The sequence below is a fragment of the Apteryx rowi genome, unplaced genomic scaffold, assembly GCF_003343035.1.
Source record: "Apteryx rowi isolate R43461 unplaced genomic scaffold, aptRow1 scaffold_527, whole genome shotgun sequence".
NCBI lineage: Eukaryota > Metazoa > Chordata > Aves > Apterygiformes > Apterygidae > Apteryx > Apteryx rowi.
In genome coordinates, this window is record NW_020450791.1 from 30,591 (window position 1) to 53,861 (window position 23,271).

The 23,271-nt window shown below is 46.3% G+C and overlaps 1 protein-coding gene across 3 annotated transcripts in view; it reads right to left on the bottom strand.

Moving 5' to 3' along the window:
* Positions 1-23,271, bottom strand: part of AXIN1 (axin 1) — a 101,257-nt gene that overhangs the window by 18,957 nt on the left and 59,029 nt on the right. For all 3 annotated transcript variants that reach the window (XM_026080574.1, XM_026080572.1, XM_026080573.1), the window contains 3 exons: positions 22,187-22,327; positions 11,989-12,085; positions 1,562-1,699 (listed from right to left, as the gene is read on the bottom strand). In XM_026080574.1, coding sequence (XP_025936359.1) covers positions 1,562-1,699; positions 11,989-12,085; positions 22,187-22,327 — 376 coding nt within the window. The remainder of the gene's footprint in view (positions 1-1,561; positions 1,700-11,988; positions 12,086-22,186; positions 22,328-23,271) is intronic.

Below are 23,271 nucleotides of genomic sequence, written 5' to 3' on the forward strand. Positions count from 1 at the left end.
TCTGGTACAGGTGGGGACAGCAGTGCAGTCATGGGAGGAAGAAGAGGAGGAGGAGGAGGAGGAGGAGGAGGAGGAGGAGGAGGAGGACTGCTCCAGGGCCATATCAGCAGGGAAAGCTGCCAGTCAGATTGGCTTTGTTGAGAAAGCAATAGGTACCAGACAGGAAAATGGACCAATTCCAGAAGAACAGGAATCAAAACACAAACTAGCACCTAGCTGGTCTTCTCTGGCTAGATCCTGAACGCAGAAGCACAGYGAGTTTGCTGGATGATGCTTGGAGCTGGAGTAAAGCTTGCAGATTATCCTGCCTTCCTCGCTTCTCTGCAATGCCATTTAAAGCAAACACTCCAACCTACAGCTCTTTCACTGGTTAAACAGCTACTAGATGAACATTTAAAAATATTTTAATAGCGCTGAAGGGTCTGCACTGCAGCTCCAGAAACTCAGCTTCTCTAAAAGCACGGAGCTAGCTGAGATGGTCAAAAACACCTCCCTCTTCAGGAAGGGTGAGCTGCGGATTACATACACAAGAGCCTTCACCTCATGGCCGGGGCAGCATGGATAGACCACAGCCTTTTTGCATAGGGCTCTAATTACACTGACGTTTGTGATGTTCAGTAACACTGCGATGTCCTCAAAAAACCCTCCTGTTTCCCCCGCACATGATACACACACACTGTGAGACACTATCTCAGAAGAAAAGATACGGCATGAATCTGCTGAACAGGGTGTCTTGCACAAGTAATACAAGATGACCGATACATCATTCTCTCCCTTTTGGAGCTTGCCATGGAGCTAAGGCCTTGCACACCTCCCTTGGTCGATCTACCAAGTATTCAAGCTCTGAAGTGGCCCAGCAGCACCAGGGCTTACACCATGCAGCGCCATGGGCTGGGATTCCCTGGCCACCCATGTAGTTATTTCATTTCTCTGCCCACTAGAGGATTTTTGGATGCTACACCTGACCAACTCCAAGTTTTCCAGGCACTGATGGGCAAGAACCCTTTGGGTTTTGGTAGAAATGGCCTGCTGGCACACACAGACACCTCCAAGTGCAACACTTGCCATCTGCAGGGGAAAGAGGGATCACACAAAATCCCCATAGATGGAGTGATGAGTGAACATATATTGTAGCCTGGAGAGGAAGGAGAATCCCTGTGTTACACAGACTCCATCCTTGCGTGGGAGGGACTGCATACAAAGTCTGTGATGGAGGGGAACAGGAGGGTGCGCAAAGCCCTTGCCACGGCAAAGAGGATGACGGGGAGCACACAGGGCCTTAACTGGTGACAGAAGTGGGCACTGTTGTGCCATAACTGGTGTCTTACAGCAGGGAGGGAGTGATGGAGCTCATGAGCCCTGCACAAATGGGTGGGAATGGTGCCCTGGAGGCTCCTGGTGGGATGGCAAGTCTCCAGGAGCCCCTGCGTAGGTGATGCACATGGCTGCTGCAGCAGCAAAGTAATCACCCAGTGTGCTCAGACGGCAGCTAAGGGATCCCCGTGGGCACAGTATGCAAACGGATTTCCAATCTGCTATGGGAGGCGAGGAGATTACTAACCGCTCTAACGCGTTTAAGGCGCTCCTCTAATTTTTCCTCTGCTTCACGTTCCTTTTGTACTTCCTCCAAACGATTGATCAGCTCTGCAGCAAACTTCTCTGGTTCAACGTGGATATCCTTTGGCATTCGGTATGTACGCTGGAGGAAAAACAGACTGGGGTTAGCAAAAGGTGCATGCAAATCACACATTTATTTTGGACTCTTAAATAACTGGGAATGCCAGCTGCTCCAGTAGGACGCTCAGGGTAGACAGGCCGGCAAACAGAGGTGCAGTCTAGGACTAGCACCAGCCCCCGTGTCCAACACCAGCTCCATACACCACCTCAGCAAGGGAAAAGGTTTCTACAGCCACAATCAGCAAGGTCTTCTGGCACCAAAATCCAATTTTGAATGTAAATGCCCAGCTTTGTCAAGATTTATACCTGGTCAACAAAGTGTCTTGGTTTCAAAGGGCTGGAAAAGGACATATGCGGAAACCTCTCAAATATCATGACCTTATAGCTGGCATGTTTTCACTTCCATAGAAAGGAGACTTCTTACTTAAATACAGTCTGCTTAGTGCAGGTGAAGCAGTGTATGCCTGTCAATCACTGCAAGGCTAGTCCACAGCAGCAGAAAGGAGTGGAAATCCTGTCGCTTCCAGGAAATCTTATTTTCCTCCATCTCCCAGCTTCTGCTGCAGCTTACCCCAGCCATGAAAGGCAACTGCTCCCGCAAAACCTCCTCTCTTACTAGTATCCAACCGTGGCAGGACTGCATCTAGCTTTCTTCAGAGCTATGCAAAGGTTCCCTGCTTGCTTTATCAATGCAGCAACCTCTGGCAACCTTACAAGCACGGAGATACTAATTTTCTGTTTGCTCTGCATGACCGAACAAATATTTATGAGAGTTCAAGGGCATTCTCAATTCCTTACGCTCAGTTACACTGCCCCTAAATTCCTGTGCTCTGGGACAAGAAGCTTCTGTAGTGAAGCATCAAGCTTACAGCCACTGTATTTTTTTTTCCTCCTCATTTTTATCCTTTCTGCGTTATTTTGTTACTTTTGCCAGTAGAAAAATTAAAATGACACAGCAGAGATAAAAATTTCATTCAGAGAAAAAACGTATGGAAAATAGTATAAAAACCTGCATTCAAATATTTCAATACCAACATGAGAGAAATATACACTTTATATGACCAGAGATAAAATTAAATATGAAGACACGAGATAATTCACAAGGAAAGAACAAATGCAGCACCAGAAACAGACATCTAGCTTGGGATCTTTAAAGGAGAATTAGAGATCACTCAATTTTTTCCAATCGCTTTTTTTGTGCAAACCCTGAATCAGCTGAGAGAATTGCGCGGAAGACTAAAATAATGCTCTGCCTCAAAACTTGCAAAAGCGTGCAAATCATACTGTTTTTCTCTCTCTGCCAACTGCCAAATGGAAGGCAGGGGGGAGAAAAATAATGGAAAAAGCATCCTAACTTATGGCACCGAGAAGCTGAAGACATCTTTTATGGCACCCAAGTTGCCGAGGTCTCAGCTTAAAGCAATGCTTTTTTGTTCACTGAGAACAAAATTCAACAAACCCTGCCAGCAAATCTCAATTTCAATGCTTGCTACTATCATCTCTTTCACGCCGCATGGTGCTGGACTGCAGTGTCCCCAGGGGATTTTTTGTGGACATGATGTAGTTCTGCAGGCAAAAGGACTGCCTGCCCAGAGCCTTCTGTGAAAAACCAGAAGGGTCGATAACTTGATAGGAAGTTATCCAGTCAGCACTGAGCCCAACAGAACTGGGACCACTGCCAAAGGCGACAGCCCAAAACAAACCGTCTCCATCCCCCCGTCCAAAGCAGTGTCCCTCACTCCATAGCTAACAAGGAGGAAAATAACCCAGATAACAAGAGCGAGGGCAAGACACAAAGACAATTTCCCTGTGGAGCTATAGAAAATCCAACCCCTGTTTGGGCTGAGACAGGAAAAGTACTGTTGGCAGTTAGATGTCTTTGGAGGAAAAGGATGGGAGAAGCAAAAATATGGGGAAGATATCATGAAGGAGGAAAAATATTAGAAGACAGATTCAAAGCAATTCTACAAGCTGACAGGAATCTTTTGGGGCCAACATGGAGAGAGTAGGATGGCAAGCACATGCCAGAAATACCCTATGTGCACCAGGCACTGGGAAAGGCTGATGAGATACGGCACAGCTCTGCCAGGTTTAACACTCCTTGCTACCTGCTGATATTCTCGTACGGCAGCTTGCTCTGCAACTCTGCAGCACACAGACTCTCCAAAGCCAAAATCAGGACCACATTATTACAGGAGCTCCAGTAAAAGACCAGCCTGGCTTGCTTCAGCTCCTGTCCTTCCACGGCTGGAGTTGCACCTTCTYGGCCAGACCTTCTCGCTCTCTGCAAGATGTGGCTTCCAAACCAGTCTTGTTCTCCAAGTGTGGCCCAYTTGAAGCAAGTTCTCCCCCAAAAGTCATCCTCTTGTGCATCCTCTGCCCGCAGCAAAGTTTTCTCCTCGGGCCCTCATCACAACGGTTCCAGCTGTGTCATTCGTCCCACCAAACCCAGAGCTCCAAACAGCACCTTGAAAGAGGAACCAGCCTCTTCTGCACGAGGTTAATGACAGCGTGGCTGAAACACCAGCATAAAGGGCTCCGGTCCTGCATGATGCGGGATCTGTCCCAGCTGATATCCTGGGGCAACAAAGGACGCAGCGTTCCCTTCGGCAGGGTGAGGCCACCTGCCCCGGGGAACGGTGGCTCACCTGTGCTTCTCCATGTCTCACGGCGCAGCTGCGGAGYGCGGAGCGCTGCTGGCTGATTTTCAGTAGGGCGCCTGTTCCCTCCCTTGAGATCAAAGCAGGCTCTGTTTCAACAAGCAACAGGGGACAAGCCTGGACGTGCTGAGAAGTAACAGACAGTCCCAGTCATCCAGAGGGGCCGGGCACAGCCGGGAGTGGGATATGCTTTCTTACCATTCCGCTCTCCACATCTGCCCCTTCCAGAGAGGTAACCGCAGCCTCACGGGCAGGAGGGTCGGGCCGTACTTCCTGGGCAAGCGACTGACTGCCCAAGATACCAAATTATGGAGTGCAACTGTGTAGAGATCTTGATTTGCTGGCTGTCTGAGGATAACCTTAAAAGGTCCCTCCCTCTCTTTCCCAGTCCTTTATTTAAAGGACTAAAAATAGGCCTCCTAAATACCGAGCAGACTCTGGAGGTGCAGGACRGCATGGGATACACTCGCATTTTTCTCCTCTCGCTTTTGGGGAGGCAAGGCACTACCAGGGGGCTGGAAACGCCATGGGACACGGGAGCGCCGCGGCAACTCTGTCAGAAGAGGCAGAGCCTGCCTCCCGTGCACAACCTTGCTGAGAACCGGTGAGCGAGAGAAAGCAAGTCTGTGAGCAAAAACAGAGACTTGCATTCGGTAACTAAACAGTCACACAAAGCTGTTGAGAAAGGCTCTTGGGAAAAACCAGGTAACGAGGAACTGGCCATTAAGAGCAACATTTGCAATAACTGCGATAGCAAAGACCATGAGTAATGCTACAGAGTAGGAAATTAGGGAGGAAGTTGTGTGCATGGAGGGGGGACGTGCACCAAGGAAAGAACACTCAGTAATGAGAACAGAAAGAAAAAGCAAAAGATGTTCTCCACCTAATACTAGTTACCTCCTAACATCTTTTGAAAAGGGCATAACCTATATGCACATGCGTGTGAGCTGCCACGTGGCTCCCACCATGTGACGACAGTGTTTTCAGCCACCAGGTCTTCTGGCTCTGCAAAGCAATGGCCTTTTTTAAAAGGAAAACTGCAGAGAAAGATTTTCCTCATCAAAAATGGAGTTTAGTCTCGAAATATTGGCATTAAGAACCAAAGCGACATGCTTAGCATCCCAGCATCTGGACCCTGTGTAGTTCAGGAATTTGCCCCCAGCTGCACGCAATCATGTGGTGGGACCTGACAGAGCCTGTCCCCTCACTGCTCTATATCGGGAAGGCTTCTGAGATACAAGTGTTATTTCCTCATTCCTCAGATATCCATGAGGCAGGACTCTTCAGCCTAAGAGAGTCTGCTTTCATCAGAAAGTGGGCCCAAAAACATGAACACTGTCTATTTTGTGAGGTAATGCCAGCAATTCCCAATGAGAGAAATCTCTCACTGACAAGTAGCAACCAGTTGGGCGATGTGCTCATTGCCTCCTGCCACCTCAGACCGGCCAACTTTCCCTGCGGTTGTTTATACGGCAGCAGCACTAAGACCTGTTCAGAAGCAGGCGCCGCTTCGTTAGAAACTTTGCAAGTCCAACGTGCAGAATCTCTCCATGGCACCCTATTGCTGCAGCTTCCACAGAAAAGCAGGAYTGGGAAAGAATTTCCCTTTATTTTCACAGCCTTTGATGCAATGCAACATCCCAAAATAAAAAGTCTATTCCAAGCACCCAGCCAGCAGCTGCAGCAGGTGGAAAGGTCAAAGTCTGCTAACCTGCATGTTTAATTCCTGTTAAAATAAGGTAGCTCCTTCCAGATCCAGCAATGCCTAAGGAGCACAGCTTCATCCCTAATGAGCATCTGAAGACATTCAGGGTCACTACTTTATCTAGGGAGCTCTAGATAAGATGACTTTGCTCTTCCACAACAAATACTTCAGCACATTTATCCGCAGCCTCTGAAAGGCTGTAAGTAATAGAAACTAAACTACAGAAATTAAAAAGATCAAGCCTAAGAGTCTTTTTGATGAACTAGTCTTCCTCTCCCTTTGATAAACCCTTGTATCTGCAAATCCCACTATCCTGCCCTTGGGGTTTTCCACTCAGCACAACAGCTTGCTGAAGTCCTACAGCAGCACATTCAAAGGTGAAAGACCGAGGGTGCAACTCTTTCCTGGTGCAGTCCCTGCTAGGAAGCGGTCCCTGTGACTGTCTCCCTGACCATCTGAGTTCAATCTGACTGAAATAAGCCTCACTCTAGTCCATGGAGAGTGATTACACTCAGCCTGTGTTGTTCTGCTGTGGGTCCGTCGGTGACTTGCAGAACGCTGGCAAGCAGAATGTGCAKTATGGATGCTCTGAGTATCTCCATGGGTTTCACTTTATTCCTAGCTCAAAGGATGAGCTACACAGAGCTCCCCATGAAACTYGTAGTACCGGGGAATAATGCATGCAAATTCCATGCTGAAATGACAGAGATAACTGCTGAGTGCTCTCTGACATCCCTGGACAGCAAACATGGACTGCATTGACCTGGTTCAAAAGGCTTCAGACAACAAACGGCTTGAGAAACTTTTATCAAATGACAGGCCTGACTTAGGAATGGAGATACGCTCCATCAGAAACCAGCGAGGCTGAGCTTTTGCACAGAGAAGGATCTTTCAGAGCTTCAATGCTTTGAATCTGCCCCCATCTCCCTGTGGGGATACTGAGCCCTGCCAAGAGAGTCATAAATAAGCTGTTTATTGTTTTCAAATCAGAATGGCTCCAAAATGCTTTTGTTCCAAGTAAAGGGTGCAGCATTTTCCAAGAGCTGATGGGTCAAACACTCGCCACTGTTTTTGGAAGATCTATGCCCTCCTATCTGGACCAGAGTGAGATCTCTGGCCATTCTGGGTCAACAATTTTGAAAGGAATCACTTCATTTTTAAGAATAGTTGTTCCATCTAATGAGGCTGCCACTAACTCAGATGGGGTCTGTCCAGAAACAAACCATGACGAGTTGGGGAGGTTAAAGGGAAGAATGGGTGGGAGGCTGAATGTCATGTTGGCTGGCAAGAAAGAAAATAGCTTGAGCTGGTCTGGTTGGACTAATCTTTCCTAGTGACAGCTGTGAGGAAGGATTCCTTGGGGCACCTATCACCAGAACATTGTGCCTCTTCTGAATCACTATCTTTGACATGCGAAGCGCCTGAAGCTCTGGCACCTTTGGGAAGAAGCAGCCTGCTAAAAATATGCTAGATATATAAGCTCTCCAGTATTTCCATTTAGCRTCTGCTACTGTATTTTCCCCCTCTTTTTTTGGAGCTAATGGAGTGGCAATTGCATGGATTTTGCTCCATGAAGCAGATGCAGGACTTGGGTTTTGATGGGTATCACCTTCTCTGAGAAACTGTGCTTTGACGAGCAAGCTCCACATCAGAACACACTGGCATCCTAAATATGTACTCCCTTGGGAAAACCAGGTCTGCCCAGCTATCTTTCTTGAAAGATCAGGTTAGCTTCTCTCTTCCATAGTGAGGAGAAGGAACACAATAAAGTTGCAAGCTCAGTGTTCAAAGTTGGTTCAACAGAATGAGCTCTCAAGCAATGCCCTGCACGTCTGTCTGCAAGGTTGAAAGCTGGGACCTTTGATGTTTTGTGCTCTTTGTTGTTACCTTGTCCTTCCTCGCCCTTTCTTCCCAACCTAGTTTATGCCATCTCTTCAGTCTTGTCACAGGGACAGCATTTTTACTATGATCTGTATAATACCTGGAACTGAAAAGGCTGAAAGGGAAGACTCACTGCAGCTTGTGAGTTCCCCTTGGGGAGAATAAACCTCAGTTCTAAGATGAAATAAGAAGTTTTCCAATGCTATAATTGGGTAGAGGTCTCTAATCAGCCTTAGGGATCTATGAATTGGGCTGAATAATTTCTGACTGATCTGACTGGGCCAAAGAATAGTGTGTTGGTAAATCCCAAAGGTCTCTTCCTTCTACAGGTTGATGCCTCCACGATGCTTGAGTAGCTGACATTAGACCAAAAGTCAGTTTTGCAGATGAAATGGAGGCGGCAAGCTAGGGAGCCAAGAGTAAAGAACTTCTGAACCTCTACATTTCCCAGATTAATGTATTCCAAGCCCCTGCTACGTTTGGTTTTAAAGGGTAGTGTTTCCATTCCACTCACTCCTGCGGCAGAGCTGGTGGATAGCTGGATTTCAGCATCCATCTAATGGCATTCAGGGATTAGCCAGAAGTCCCGCTGCWGCAAGGCATTTGAGGAAAAAAGCCATAAAATGGCTGAAGGGAATTCTGAACAGGTTACCAACCCAGAGGAGCAGAAAGTGCATACAGCTGTAGTCATCCTGGCAGCACAAGCCCAAGGCTCTTCCAGAACGCCTGTTCACCACTCACTCTCACAGTGTTGCACAGTGACTCCAAATTTTCTGTTCCACTAAAGAACACTATGGAAGTCATCTCTGCATACAGGACATCCTGGCTAAGACCTTCTGGGAAAGTTGAGCAAACAGCCTGACTGACTCTTCTGCTTTTTCTACCTTTTCTCTTCTCGTGAAGGAACAGTGTAAAGAGCTGCCACTTCTGCGATTGTGGGGGAGGATAGGACAGCTCCCAGCTGATGATCAGCTACAGCAAGAACATTGCAAAATGGCTTCTTTATGCCATTGAAGAAGAAAAAAAACCCAACATCATTCTAGGGGAAGATCTTGACTTTTCCTGGGAACTCTTGCTGGAGTGCTGATTTCCCAAAGTAGTCTGATGAATGCCAGGTCCAGGGGCAGACATCTAACACAGTCCTGCTGTTATCTGGCTGCAGGGCATCCACTCAGCGCTGGGCAGTGGGGAAAACAGTACAACAGCACATGTGAGGCCTTGTGTTCTCTGTGCTTTCACTCTCTTCTTTCGGGAATTCGCCTACTTACTATAGTTGCTCAAAGAGTCTGCTCAAATCCAAAAGCAAGATGGAACATCACATGAAAAACAACATTTGCCTGCTGTGTAATAAGATTCCTGGGAGAGGCACAAAACGAAGGTTTCCTAGCTTGCTGGAGACCTTCAGCCACTGCATTCCTGGGCAAAGAGCCACTCTGAAAAACATTACTTTTCCAAATTTACAGCATTTGTATATACTGTGTAGAATATGCAGAACACCGCTGGCCAKGCACCAAGACCTACTGCTGCATAGCAGGGCATCTGACATGTCTAAAGCATGGTTTTGTTGTTTGGAGGCAGCATGGCCATTGAAACTAGCGGGCAATCTCCTATGACCATAAAATCACYACAGTTTATAGCTTCTACACCTAACTAAAAGTGCTGCTATTAAAAACAATACAAGCTCTTTCAGTATTTTGCATAATAGCCCTACAAATCACTTGTAAGTGAATGGTAAGGTCTCTGAAGGACTTCTGAAATGACTTTTTGGTAGTAGAAGTTTCTCTACTATCACAAGCAAAACATGCCGCGCATTCTGCAAGCACTATTAGTGTCGGCTCTGCCTATACCGCTTAGATATGTAGTCCATAAAGACTTTCACTCAAAGGTTACAGTTTGGTCATTGCTACGTGTTTAAAAATATGCTAATCATCAGGTCCAAGCAGCTAATAGTGCGTTAGGATATCATGCAGCCCATAGCTAACAACTGGCTTTGGGAAGTGGCACTTGAAGAAACATTTGCATGGCTCCTGGCTAATTGGGTAAGTTTAATTCAATGAACTTGCAGTTAGAGGTGATTTTAAAAGACTAACTTTATAACATTTCACACTGGTGTTGTCAAAACATATTGTCTAATTACCTTCCCCTTTCTTGGCTGATTGATAAGCGAGGGCAGAGCAGTCACTCTCTGAAGTTGATGCCAATTGTATGTCAGTAATTGGCTGGCAGGAGGTGCCATAGTGTCTGAACTAAACTTTTATTCCCTGGAGAAAGACTAGAAGTAACTTGACTTCTCAGTTCTCCACTCCCATATAAATAGGCGTCAAGATGCCTTCTTCCCTGGGACTTAAACTTACAGCACAAAATCTAATGGGAACACCGGATGTTTCACAGAAAAATCCTTGTGAAGCGTCCGTGTGTAGTTTAGGAGGAATATGTAGTTCTAACAGACCATGTAGATAAGTAGGACAAWACAAACATTTATAAGCAGCAGGTGGCCAATTTAAACCTTGTGGTTTTTATTTTTCCTTTTTTTAACTGGTTTCCAAAAAAGTAGATAAAATTTAATGCTAAGTAAAACTAATTAGGCTGCAAGGAACTGCTGCTGGAATGACACTTATTCATTTCAACAAAAGAAAAGTTTGGCAGATGGAAGTTCGTTAAAGCAGAGCTCACTATACATATTTCATGCTCCATACTCTGAGTTTATAACCTGCAGTTCATTGAGGCACTGCCAGCACACACGATCAACAGAAAGCTGCTATTATTTTTATCCAAAAGGTAAAGCCACTGACAAGCTTTGAAGTCAGAGAATATTCAATCAGYAGTTCCCACTGTTCAGTAACGGCAACAATAACAACAACAAAAAAAATAAAGGCCAGGCTTTCAAATTGCAACTCTAACAAAGCAATGCTTACAGTAGAAACTGCATCAAGTGGAATAAAAAGGCGCCCAGCCAGTCTTTTCGACAGCAATCACACTGTGAAAGCAACTGTGTGAAAAGAGAGGTGACTGAGCAAAGATGGCTAGTGAGCGTCCASAGCCAGGGCTTTTATTGTCAACCCAGTGATCAAAGCACAGGAGACCCTCTTAAATCTAAGGAAAATAATCTAATTTAAAAGGGAAAACAAAGGTTGGTGGGGTTCTTTGCTTTTTTTTTTTTTTTTTTTAAATCAGATTAAAACAAGGGTGTATTTCTGCTTGTATTGTGCTGCTTTGAGCGGGCAGGACAAGAACAGCTGCGTCAAGTTTGAGGCCACTTCTGCAAAAAGCAGATGGACGTGTTTTTTCTATTTGATTTGTACTAGAGTCCAGCTGTCCAAAGAGGAAAGAAGCACCTTTATTCCCTGCTAGATATTAAATGTCACCTGTAACTTTGCACAGAAAGAAAAATACTTATGAGAATAAGTGGAGCTGCAGATGGTGCTGCAGAGCCCTAATGACCATGCTCATCTTCCAAAAGCAGTTTGCTTATCTGAAGCAACCRAGGAGGCAGTATCAGACAACTGGAAATGCTTATATCTGCACCTTCTCTGCTTTCCTGTCTTGTATTCCCCCGCAGGCTTTGCGGTGTCCTCCAGAACTGGTTACAATTCCCTTCTGCAACCCRCTGTATGGCTTGGGATGGTTGCATTTCTCCCTAGCTGACCTTGGCTGAAAGCTATGTCAGCCTCCATGCCTGGTGGCCTCCTACACCTTTCCTAGGTCTCTCTGGCTCACCCAATGGCAAAAAAAACCTGCTTGCAGGCAGACACCAGCTGCCCAAACCAGCCGATGCATCCATTCTGCCCCAGAGAAACAGCTGACTCCTGCCTGACYGGTTAAGAAAAGTTACCTGCTTTGGACGTCCCTTGATGATCAACTCTAAAAGCTTGGAAAAAGGCTACCAAGCCTTCCTCCCTCTCACACACCTTTCCCCAGCACAGCGGATTTCTGTCTTAAAACATCCCCAGACAACAGAGGGCCAGGGAAGGTTAAACAGACATGTGAGCAAGCACAGCGAAGGTCTGCTAGGGATCTTACAGATTTTGCGTATTTACCTTTGCGAGAGGAGATACTGCTACTTACAGGAATGTGAGGTAGTGGCACACGTCCATTTGCTTTGGCACTTTCCTGCATCTCTCTGCGATGCTGCTTTCGGAGTCTGTACGGTGGGATCCCATCTCTGCCAGAACAAAACAACAACACAGCCCACTTCAGTGCCTTTCCTTAGGCGGTCTCTGATCGCAGGACGTACCTTTACGCCTCAACGCTGCAGAGAGGCAGGTAGGAGATCCCACCCAGGGCAAGCGCACCGGAGCGTGAGAACCCGGGGTGGGGAATGGTGCTCGCAGCAGTCCCAGCGGCCGCAGCGCTCTGCTTTTCGCCGAGGGGAAGCACTTACACGGCATCCCCCGGGAGCAGCGCGAGGCAGGGCTCCGGCAACCCCTGCCCTAGGCGCAGGCCAGGGAGAAGGACTTGGATTGCATCCTGGCACCTTTTATACTTGGTTGCTTTCTATAAAAGAGAAGGCAATGTGCAGTTATAAACCACAGGGCAGGCTGGGAGGGGGAGGAGGAGGAGGAGGAGGAGGAGGAGGAGGAGGAGTGGGACCATCTACACCAAGGGGAATTCAGTCGGGGAACAAGGTGTATATATATTTTTAAGTGAGCCTGACAACTTCTCGAATGGCTTATCAAAGCAAAGGGGCAGACTCCACTGTTCTTAAGACAACCTCTAGCTCAGCCAGAAATTATGGGCTTTTGGGTGCGTGTCGGCTCCCAACGAGCTGGTGTTGGAGGGGTTGGAGCTATCAGGCTTTGCCAAGCACTGCTAATGGCAAATCGTCGTTGCCTGAGAGTAACTTCAGGGAAAAAAACATTTTTGCTTTCACCGTTGCATCCCTGCCGCTTATATCCCACGAAGCGAAGTGGAGCTCAGTTACGAGATACAGGCTCGCRCCCTAGTGAAACTGGGTTATTTTGAGAAAAATTAACGGGTGCAAAAACAAATGCCCTCCTGGAGCTTATGGGTTTGGAGTTTTCCTTTTTTATCGTATCGACTCTCCTGATTCAGTAAAAGTAACTGCTTTGGAAGTCTGTGCAATGAAACTTGTGGAAATTAATGTAGTGGCTTATTTGTTGCAAATACCAAGTATCTTCTGTGCATATACACTGCCTCCCCTCAGCCTTTACACCCCAGCGAACGGACGACCCTTGCACCATTCCGAATAGTGCAAACGATCCAGTCCCACCACATCTTACAAAGAGGAGACATTTACACAAGCCAAATGTCTTTATCATCTTAAACCCCCCCCCCAGCAACACACAGTTGCTTCTAGATGACATAAATAGAACAGTTAAACCTTGCTCTCTCCTCGGGAGGACGGGCACCTACTGAATTGCTACCGGGTTGCTCTTGTGACCGAACTACATCGTACGAATGCAATCTCATCTGGTAACCCAGGCAGCCAAAAAAATCGAACACCATTATAATAAAATAAAAAACCCTGATTAATGACAAGTGCTTTTTTCGGCAGGAAGACAAATGACAAAACAGAAAAATTAGTCAGGCTAATTACAGCTCTGACGCCGGGCTGCAGGTAATGCGGGAGGAGGAAGAGCAAATGCGAGAACATCACCTCCGCTGCACCAAGTCAATGACACTTTACAAGAGCAGAGCAATTCTCCAAAGCGTTGCCATAACAACGGGCGATTACGATAGCTTTCATTAGGAGGCTTCATTTTCTTTAATGATGAACCTCCATTTGAAAAATAACTTGGAGTCACAACGGTTAAGGAGTTGCACCGCACCAAGACGTAGCTTTTTTTTCCAGAACGGACGGCAACGAAACAAGTGGTAATTTTTACAGAATGGGCTTTTGCCGTGGCACAATTTTAGCAATTTCTGGTACGAATCAGTAAACAAGATTTCAGTTCAACTGCCGTGCAGAAAACCCAGGTAGCAGAACACAACTCGCACGTTAAAGCGGCAGGGCCATTCGCGGGGAAAAGTAGCATTGTAGGGGAAGGCGCAATTTTTATTTTATTTTATATATTTTTTTAATTCTCCGCAGCAGCTGTCCCAGCGGAAAGAGCGACTTTTGTTCAGCGCACAGTAGCGAAAGGCTGATAATGGCCTCTAATCTATCCGGCTTCAAACACATGTTCAGCCCCGCTGTGCTGCCTTTGATGTCATTTTAACTAGATTCCCCAATGCCACCTCTGAACTTGGAGCATTCCTTCGTTCAATGCGCTGTGCCAACTCAACCAGAGGAAGCAAATTCAAAGATAAGCACTTTAATTTTATCCTGACAAAACCTTATTCAATAGATGGCGGGGGGGACGGGGGGGGGGACAGGGGAAAGCAAGGAAAAACCAATACCGCGCTTTGGTTTCCCTTTGTCAGGTAACTTGCTTTGAGATATTTTCAATAGATAGCGAAATAATAATAAAAGAAAAAAATATCTTTTTTAGAGCACATCTACTTTTAAAATAAAACTTCCAGCACTGTATTTACTCGTTTCACCGTGTGGTTTTCTTTGGCACCAGCAAGCTCTGCGCTGAGATGCAACGGGGGGAGCCAGGGAGTTTCTACCGTTTCGTTAACGCTAATGTCGTCGCCCTGCGATTTTGGGAACACAGCGGCTTCCCTCTGCTCCCCACGCCGACCTGCAACGGCCTCCGGGACGGACAGAYGGACGGAGGTTGGGCTGCGCGCTGCTAACGAGTGCCTTCGCCGCTCCTCCGCCGAGGGCCTCCAAATCTAACCATGGCGCCGACCGGCGCCGTTGGGGACCCGCTAACGCAAAAAGCTGCTAAACTTGTACAAATATGGCGGAAGTCAAGGCCATTCTGGATCACCAGAGACGGCTCCCACCAGGGCCCTCCATGGCGAGGGCTCCTGACTCCTGTCCGCCAGCCAAAGACGAGCCAGGACGCACGGCAAGGCCCGGAGAAGGGAGTATGGTTTTTAGGCGGCCCACAACCCCGGGCTGAAAAGGAGACATTGCTTCTCATTTACCGTTGGGAGCCCTCGCAGAAGCAAAGAGCCGCTGTAGCCACCTAAGGCGTTTCTGCTTCTGAATTTGAGCATCCACGTGGTGATTTAAGGCCTTTCAACTTCTGCCCCTTGACGCTGCACCTCCATTTGCCTTCACCTCCCTTGATATCTCTGTTGGGACAACCACCCCCCTCCCGCCCCGGAGCCTGTCCCCTGCCCTTAGGAAAGATGCTATTCATATGGAGATTTTTTTCCACTAAAGGCCACAAGATAGAGATCTTCAAGGTGCTCCAAGCAAGGAGCTTCCAAGTCCCGGAGATACAGGGTAAATGCTGCTGGTAGCCCGAGGCACCTCTCAAGGGCTCACCGGGGAGCACAAAACCCAAGCCACCGGCTGTGGGACTCGGCGGCCACCGCGTCCCAACAGGGCTAGCGCGGGCTACCATCGTTTGCTGATGTCCTCTCTAGACCTCGCCTCCACATCCAACAGCTAAAACAATACAGCTGCTCTTCAGATTATAAAAACAGTTTTCAGCAGAGAGGACTGTTTTGCCTACAAGGGCGGAGGGATTCGTATGACACAGGAAGACTGAAAAATAATCAGTGGAGGGCCGGCATTTAAGAGCTGTGTTTTTTAAGCCACTCAAAAACACAACTCTTCAAGCAACAGAGACCGACAACACACTTGTTATATAAATTCAGCACATTACAATAATATTTGCCGGTGCTTGGAAAGACGTCCTGTTGAAAGTTAGTCTTCATGCGCTTGTACGGGGTACCACAGAAATGACTTTTAAAAACACTTATGTGAGTCGGGCGCTTTTTGCAAACCCTGTGCTCTTGACACCATTTGCCCTAGCTCGGAAGTGATATGAAAACATCGTACGGGTTTTTGCCAGCAGTTTTCCATGCATGCACAGCCCGGCGGAGAAATTGCACTTCCAAAACCAGTTTTGCCACAACTGGGAGAACACCAGAGCTTGGAAGGGTGCTGGTGACAACTGCAGCGTATCAAAGTCTAAGCAACTGAATACTGCGCTCGCGTGTTTTTACCTCCTCCTCTGGCTTGAGCTGGCTAACACCAGCAGATCATGCCTTGCATCAAGTCATGCTCTTTGTGTGCCCGCGTGCTTTCTCAGCTTGCTGTAAGCACTCTGGGGCTCTCCGCAATTAGCCCGTGTTTGCATCCGCATTGTCCGGAAACGTTCTCCTCTGATGTAGGGTCACAGAGGTTTCCGCCATGGGATCACACCCCATTCATGCCCTGCCTTTGAGGAGAAGTTACATTTCTTCATTATTGAGCTTGACTGCTATATGTAAACAGCGTACACAGAGAAGAACTTTGCTCATCAGCAAATGAGGCTTTTATTGCCATTTTCCTTAGAGGAGGCCTAAATTCAAAGCACTAAGACATGCAAGTCTTGTCAAGCAGCAGGAGTCCCTTCTTTAACTTGCGTCTGGTTGTTCTTCATTTTTGCTGCCTTGAGCAATTCTGCAGAAATTCCTTTGAAAAGCAGGAGGCAGATAGGTTCAGCAATGCCATGTAAAAATGGAACAAAATCTGGTACTGGAGTTTTAAACAACATAATGAAGAGCAAATGTTGAATGCAGACAGAGTCTTTTGTGAGCCAAAGGTCAAGGCTGTATGTCCAGATTTGTGATTTGGGGATAAATCTGCATGCATCTAGTTTGAGATGCACAAAAAGAAAGATCACAGATTCACTCTTATGATTTTTGAGACTTAGTTAAAATGAACTACTGAGATTGGGCTAGTTATTAGCAGAAGGCAGAGCACATATCAGCAGTAATTAAAGTCCTGAAAGTAGCCTATGTGGGCATAGAAGAGATAAAACGCCTAAAGGAAAAAGGAGCAGAGAATAAAGAATGCACAGGATGGTCAAACAGAAATTATTCTCCCTGTGAAAGGAATTAATTACAGCTACTGAAATAAAAATTGGGAGGATGAAGAACTTCAGCATAAATGATACAACAGGTATAACTATCAGTGCAACCCCATGAGCCCACTGGACCCGTRGAAAAGGAAGCACTAAAAGCTAAGAAGATTTTAAAGAGTTCTTGCATCTGTCTCCTCTGATAACAAGTTATGTGACCCCCACTAGCTTCAGACTGCGGCTCCATCTCAGATGATGAAAATGAAGAATAGTAGAAGGATGTTGGCAAGGCAGCTGGATTTGTATCAAACTGAGCCTTTAAATCAGTGGTTCTCTACAGTTTTCTGTCCCAGGGGCATCCCTCTTCTCCCGTGACACTTTAGCCAGGGTCTGCATCCTCCATTTTGCAACATGAGATGGATAAGGTATGTGTGACATCCTGACATCTGATCTACAACTGCAGGTTGCAAATGTCTGCTCCAACCCAAGCCTCATAAAGAAACCTTACGGGCAAGCCAAAGCTGGGGAGGAGTAAAAACAAAAACAAACTCCCTAATTCCAAAGGGTAAAAAGGGTAAGATTGACAAACTGTTGTTTCTCATGAAGTATAAGAATCTCCTATGCAGTAATATCCAGTGTTAGGGATGGGCCATTACAGGAAAGGCAGTATTTGATACCTAGAGCTCCTGAGAAGGCAAGAATGGTTAAGAGGACTCTGAAGCATGGCCATAGTCTTCATTAGCAAGGAAAGCCACGTAAGCAAGGCAAAACTAAACACTTTGTGTAGCTAATGGAAGTCAAGGGATGCCATTAACCACAACCTGTAAGACCAAAAATCCTACCTCAACTATCTATGAACCTGATAAGAGAGGGCAACAGAAATATCAGAAGTGCTCCACCTTGGACCAGGATGCATGACCTGGGATAAAAGGGGTCTGAAGTGAGGGGATTCACCATCCTTTACGCCCTCAGCACAGAGCATGAGCGGCAGACCTGCTGCACACATACTGCAAGGGTCAAGAGCTCCCTGAACTCCCGGCCCATGTCCGTTTACCAGGGAGCAGGCACACAGACACTGCTTGGAGGAGAAGTAGTGCTCAAAACTGGCCAGACAGGTTGCTCTATCAGTTCTCCTGAATATCTGCAGCTGCATCATGGATTCACCAGCTCGCTGTATTAACCAAGGGGAGGCGGCGAACTGCTGTAACTTGACGGGCAGCACCCATTAAAGACACCCATGACACAGACTGGAATGTTTCTCCAATGAGGTCTGACAGCTCCTGACATTTGCAACAACTCTAAACGAGCCTCTTGGAGGACTCTGTGTTTACAGCATTGCTGTTAATAAAACGGTCTCCTAATTCTGTAAACCTGTCATCTTTCGCTTGAAGAATCAAAGGGTTTCTGCTCTACAGAAAGACACTTTGCATTTGCACTACTAAAAAGCAGAGCAAACAGAATATTTTCTCCTAAATCTTTTTTCATCACAGAGATGCAACAACAACAAAAATCCCATAACCCATTTTTTCTTCCTCTGCAGACCATCTTTAAGGAAGTTGTCTTGTGGGTGAGATGCAGGGCTCTGTCATGAGGGTGGTAACTAGAAAAAGCAAAAAAGATTTGAAGGGGGCTTCTGGGTACCAGTTGTATAAAAGCGCAGTGGTGACCAGACATGAAACAGAACTGCTCAGTCACTGATCATATTGAGAAACAACTGCAGCCTGAGCCCAACTTGGCAGCAAAATTCAAGAGGAAAATAACCCAGGGAAATAAAAAGCTCTGTCTGACATTCAGAAGCATCTCAGCAAAGTCAGAAGATACCCTGTCTCAAATCAGTTACTCCAAAGCTGTCCAACATTTCCTTTTCTCCAGGTATGACAGAATGGACCCTGACATAAAGATGACTGCCAAGTTTGGGTGAAGGACCGCAGAGTTCCTATTGACTTGGCCGCACTAGGTGCAGAACAGTATTTCTACCTTTGGTCTCTGGCCTGGCAAGCTATGTCTAGGGCATAGACCATGACAGAAATTAGTGAGTTATTCCAGGAAGCCCTTAGGAAGGTAGGCGGTATGTGTTGCTCATGTTGTGGTGAAGGCGGCATTCATAGATGAAGGAAGAGATTCACCAGTTTCTTCTATGAGAAAAAATGACTAGATGTCCTCTGGAGATTTTTCTGGACTGAGAGTTTGTTAAACTGCAAATACGGAGAATCTCCCCAACTGAGTTAATTATTAATTATGGGTAGCTTCCTCTCCAGCAGCAGAATATCCTGAACTTACAGGAGCTATTTCTTTCATTGACACTTAAACAGGCAAGAGCCAGGCTAGTATCTAACCCATATTATGTGTTGTTATGCATAGGAAACTGTTTAAGGGATGGAATGGCAAATAGTGTCTTTAGAAAGGTCATCAGTCAAAATCCCTGTGCCATCCTGAGAATCAGCAGAAAGGCAGAGAGTCCTGCAAAGATGATCCCCAGTACGCATTTTGGGCTTTTGCTCATCAGAGAAGTCTGGACACTGAGTATGGCTGTTGGTAGCGCACAGATGAATGGCTTTACCCTGCAAATTCCAGCTCCCTGATGAATCTCTTCTGCTAACCTAGAGTTGCTGGCTTCCAAGAGACAGAACTATCAGGATTTTCAGATATTTCTGATATAGATTTCAAAAATGTGGTAATTCCTCATGGAAGTGAATGCTTATTCATGCTGCATATGGCAAATGTATTGTCCCCGGTCCCTGCACCACTAGAGTTTTGCAGATGGGTAACATAATACCGATGGCCTGGACATAGATGACCTGGAATTTTTATGAAGTTTTGTGTTATCTGTCTGACAGTGAGATGACAACCTCTTATAGCAAGGAAAGGCCCTTCTCCTGGGCTGTAGTAGTCTCAAAGAATCATAGAATAACATAGGTTGGAAGAGACCTCTGGAGGTCTTTAGTCAGCCCCACACACACAAAGCAAGGCCAACCTTAAAGTTAGATCCAAGTGAAATCATGCTGCTTCATCACCTTCCAATGAGTCCACAATGCAGGTACAGGTAGACACAGATATCCATGCTTCTCTGACAAACCACCGCTGAACTTTTTGAAGCTTCATGCTGTGCCAAGTCTGCACTCTCATGCTGCAACAGTAGCAGTTGTGAACCAAAGGTACTTCCATGCAGGGTGGACAATTGCAGAAACTCTATTTTTTCCTCACTGAGCAGTCTAATAATTAGTTAGAAAGTTATATGTTACAGAAAAACAGGCCCTTAAGCTTCCCTAAATTAGTGCAATTCTGCTCATCTTCACCACAAGTCTGTCAAGAAAGAACAGGCACAAACCAAATGAATGGGCACATCAGATGTTGTCACTGCCTAGGATGTTTGGGTGAATTGAAAGACCTCTATACATTCAAAGCTTCTACTGTAGCACAAGGTTTTGTATTTGTAGAAAGTTCAAAATTTGAATGCTCTATTTAAATTAACATTTGAGATTTCAGGGTTACAGGGAATTCCCAAGGGGGCATTTCCACACATGTGAATGACAGAGAAGGAGAGCTTTGCCAAACAAGAGGTCCCCGCTTGGGAAAGAGTGCCTTGAACTCTCATTTGGTACTGAAACAGCTTCAGGATGATCTGGCAAATCCTGAAACATCACATTTCCCAGGAAACACACTGCTGGGGGGCTCCACAGGTTGGGAGTTGCAAGTTCACTGCTATTAGCAAAAAACTACTTAGGAAGGAGTCCTTCACAGCAGATGCAGAGTAAAAACAGCTTGAGACTCTGGCTCCCCTGCCATGCTGTGACAGCAGTCATGGGTTATTACGTCTCATACAYGTCCACCAGGCGCAGGAGCAATCCAAGCCCATGGAAAGGGAATGGATGCTTTGCAATTCCAGCAGTTTGGAAGGAACTTAATGCACCACAAAAAGGAAGACTGGAACAAACCTTCTTGTGTATTTTAGTTTCTTCAGTGCTAAAAGGATGGATATATTGGCTTGTCTTACAGCTTTCATTGGGCCATGACGCAAGGTATCTGCTATAACCGTGGTAGAGGGAGGAGGCTGCAGCAGACATACAGGCCCAAGCATGATGTGGAGATTCCCCAGTTTCAGTTTCTGAACAGTTCTGAATCCATTAAGGCTATGGGTAACTGTTTCAGTTATGTAGGAACTCACAGGAAAACATTTGATGAGATGAACTGGCTGGGAATAAATGACAATGCACCAGTCTTTACCACCCCCTCTTGCCACAATGTGCACAGGTAGAGAGTCTCCAAATTTGTGATAACAAGCCAACAGGCAGCAGAGCACAGCCTGGACTGGAATTATCATTTGAAACATCCTACCTCAGCCCCAAGACCTATATCCCCCATCCCCAGAACATCCATGTTGCACATCCACTTCCCCAGCACGGTCCATGCTGGCACATGCTTAGAGAAGTGACAGCAGGTCAGCAGGACCCTTTGCAAGTTCTGGATAAACAGCTTCCAGGGGCTGATGTTCCTTTCTTTTTGAGTACACTTTCACTGGCATCCTACAGAGCAGCTACAGAGGCTTAGTCAAATTATCTTCTGTCTTCAAAGGCATCTCAATCTACTTAGCTTTTCTATTACACAGACAAAGAGAAAGAATCTGGTATTTCCTTGCGTAACATTCCCCATTACAGCACGCTTTGAAGGAAAAGCTATTTCCAGACAGGCCCAAGGCACTGAAAAACTAAGGCAACGCTGGAACGCTACTGTGAAGGACCTGGAGGTGAGCCCAAGTCTGCTCAGTCGTAGGTACTGTTCTAACCCAGCTTAATCTTGTGATCCATTACGCAAAATGAGGATAATTGAATGCAGAGGTACAACTGCGGATGAGTTCTACCTTAGCTTTGGATAAGAAGTCTGAGAAGTTTCCTGAGCTGTATTCCAGCAAAGCGCTTACTGGAACTCCTCATGCAGGCTTTATTTGGTAATCAGCCACCCGAATACTGTGTTTTTCAGGGGCAAGTGGGAACTTCGGAAAGATAAAAGACAGAGAAAAGAGCATTGGTACAAGTCTTGACTGGATTGCCATCTGATTCATCCTGATGGGGAGGAGCCCAAAGAGAACCCACGTCCATTTGCACCTGGCAAGAAACACTGCAGGAACTCCTGCCAAGCATCATTTATTTTAGCCCTCTCAAAGCATTTGACGTTGCAAATGTTCCCAAGACGGCAAGTCTGAGTAGCCCGCACAATGACAAAGCAACTCCGCTCGGAAAGAACACTAGAATGACCATGACCTTGGTCTACTCAGATATTCTCCCCAACACCATCTCTGTCAATGCCTCCCCCAGACAAACACAAAACCAGCACCACCATTAAGAAACAAGCACGCTACATCCCATTTACTGTTACATCAAATTGAAGTTACTTACACGCTGCTGTCTGTCAGCGACATCGTATCTGCATCACTGGACATGCTCTGCTGCTCGCTGTCATTGGCACTGGTGGCTGGTGCCAGGGCATATCCCGTGTTGACATAATAAGGGTTAACGGGCTCTCTCCATGACCCATGCCTGGAAGAAAAATGAAACAGAGTCAAATTAAAAGGACACAACCTTGACCCTACTGCCACTGGATTCTCTGCATCACTGGGCAGAAGGACTCTGTCCTGTGACTATGTTCATATTAAGTGAACAGTTTACTCATAACTGGAAGCAAAAGGGGATTCATGGAGTAATGAAGATGATATTGATAGAGTGGAAGAAAGAGAGGGTGCAAACCTATACAGATTAAGTCCAGTTCACATTCACAACTTATTGTATCTTGGCTAAGTGCTTAGCATTGTCATTTTATGAGCAAGGCAGGACATCTAAAAGCAGTATCTAGATAATGAGACAGCATCTTTTTCTTGGTTAAAACAGGCTTTGTTCCGCTTTTCTGATTGTGACGGATGTGTAGCATGGCTCATCCATTCTGTGCTTGCTTTTTTATCCCTCTTCACCCCACTCCAGGACATTTGCCAAGCGAGGGAGGTAAAGGAAGAAATGGTTGTTGCTTACAGCCAAGAACCTAAAGCAGACCTCAAATGTCACACTTGGGTACATCAAACACTTGCAAATTCCATCAGCAAGAACGGTCTAATTGTACAACTTTTCCCAACAGACAATCTGGCCATGGATCTACGGAGGTTACTTCATGCACAACCACACACCTTGTCTTGCAGGCAGGTTATTCAAGTAAATAAGCAAGCAGGCCAATCTTCTTTTAAAGAAAACAGCAGGAAGAGAGGCCACCTGCATGAGTTAACTTGGGAAGACAGCTCCTTGCACAGAAGGAGACCTGGATTAACAGTGAAGAAGCTCATGAAACAAGGGGGCAAGTGGCTCCTTAATGCCGGCACTACCACTGGCATAGAAATGTGACTGCTGCCAACACACCTCTGACTCTGTTACACCTCAGGACAGTCGCACCACACAGACACCTTCATCTTATTGTTAGTACAAGTCATTTTGTAATT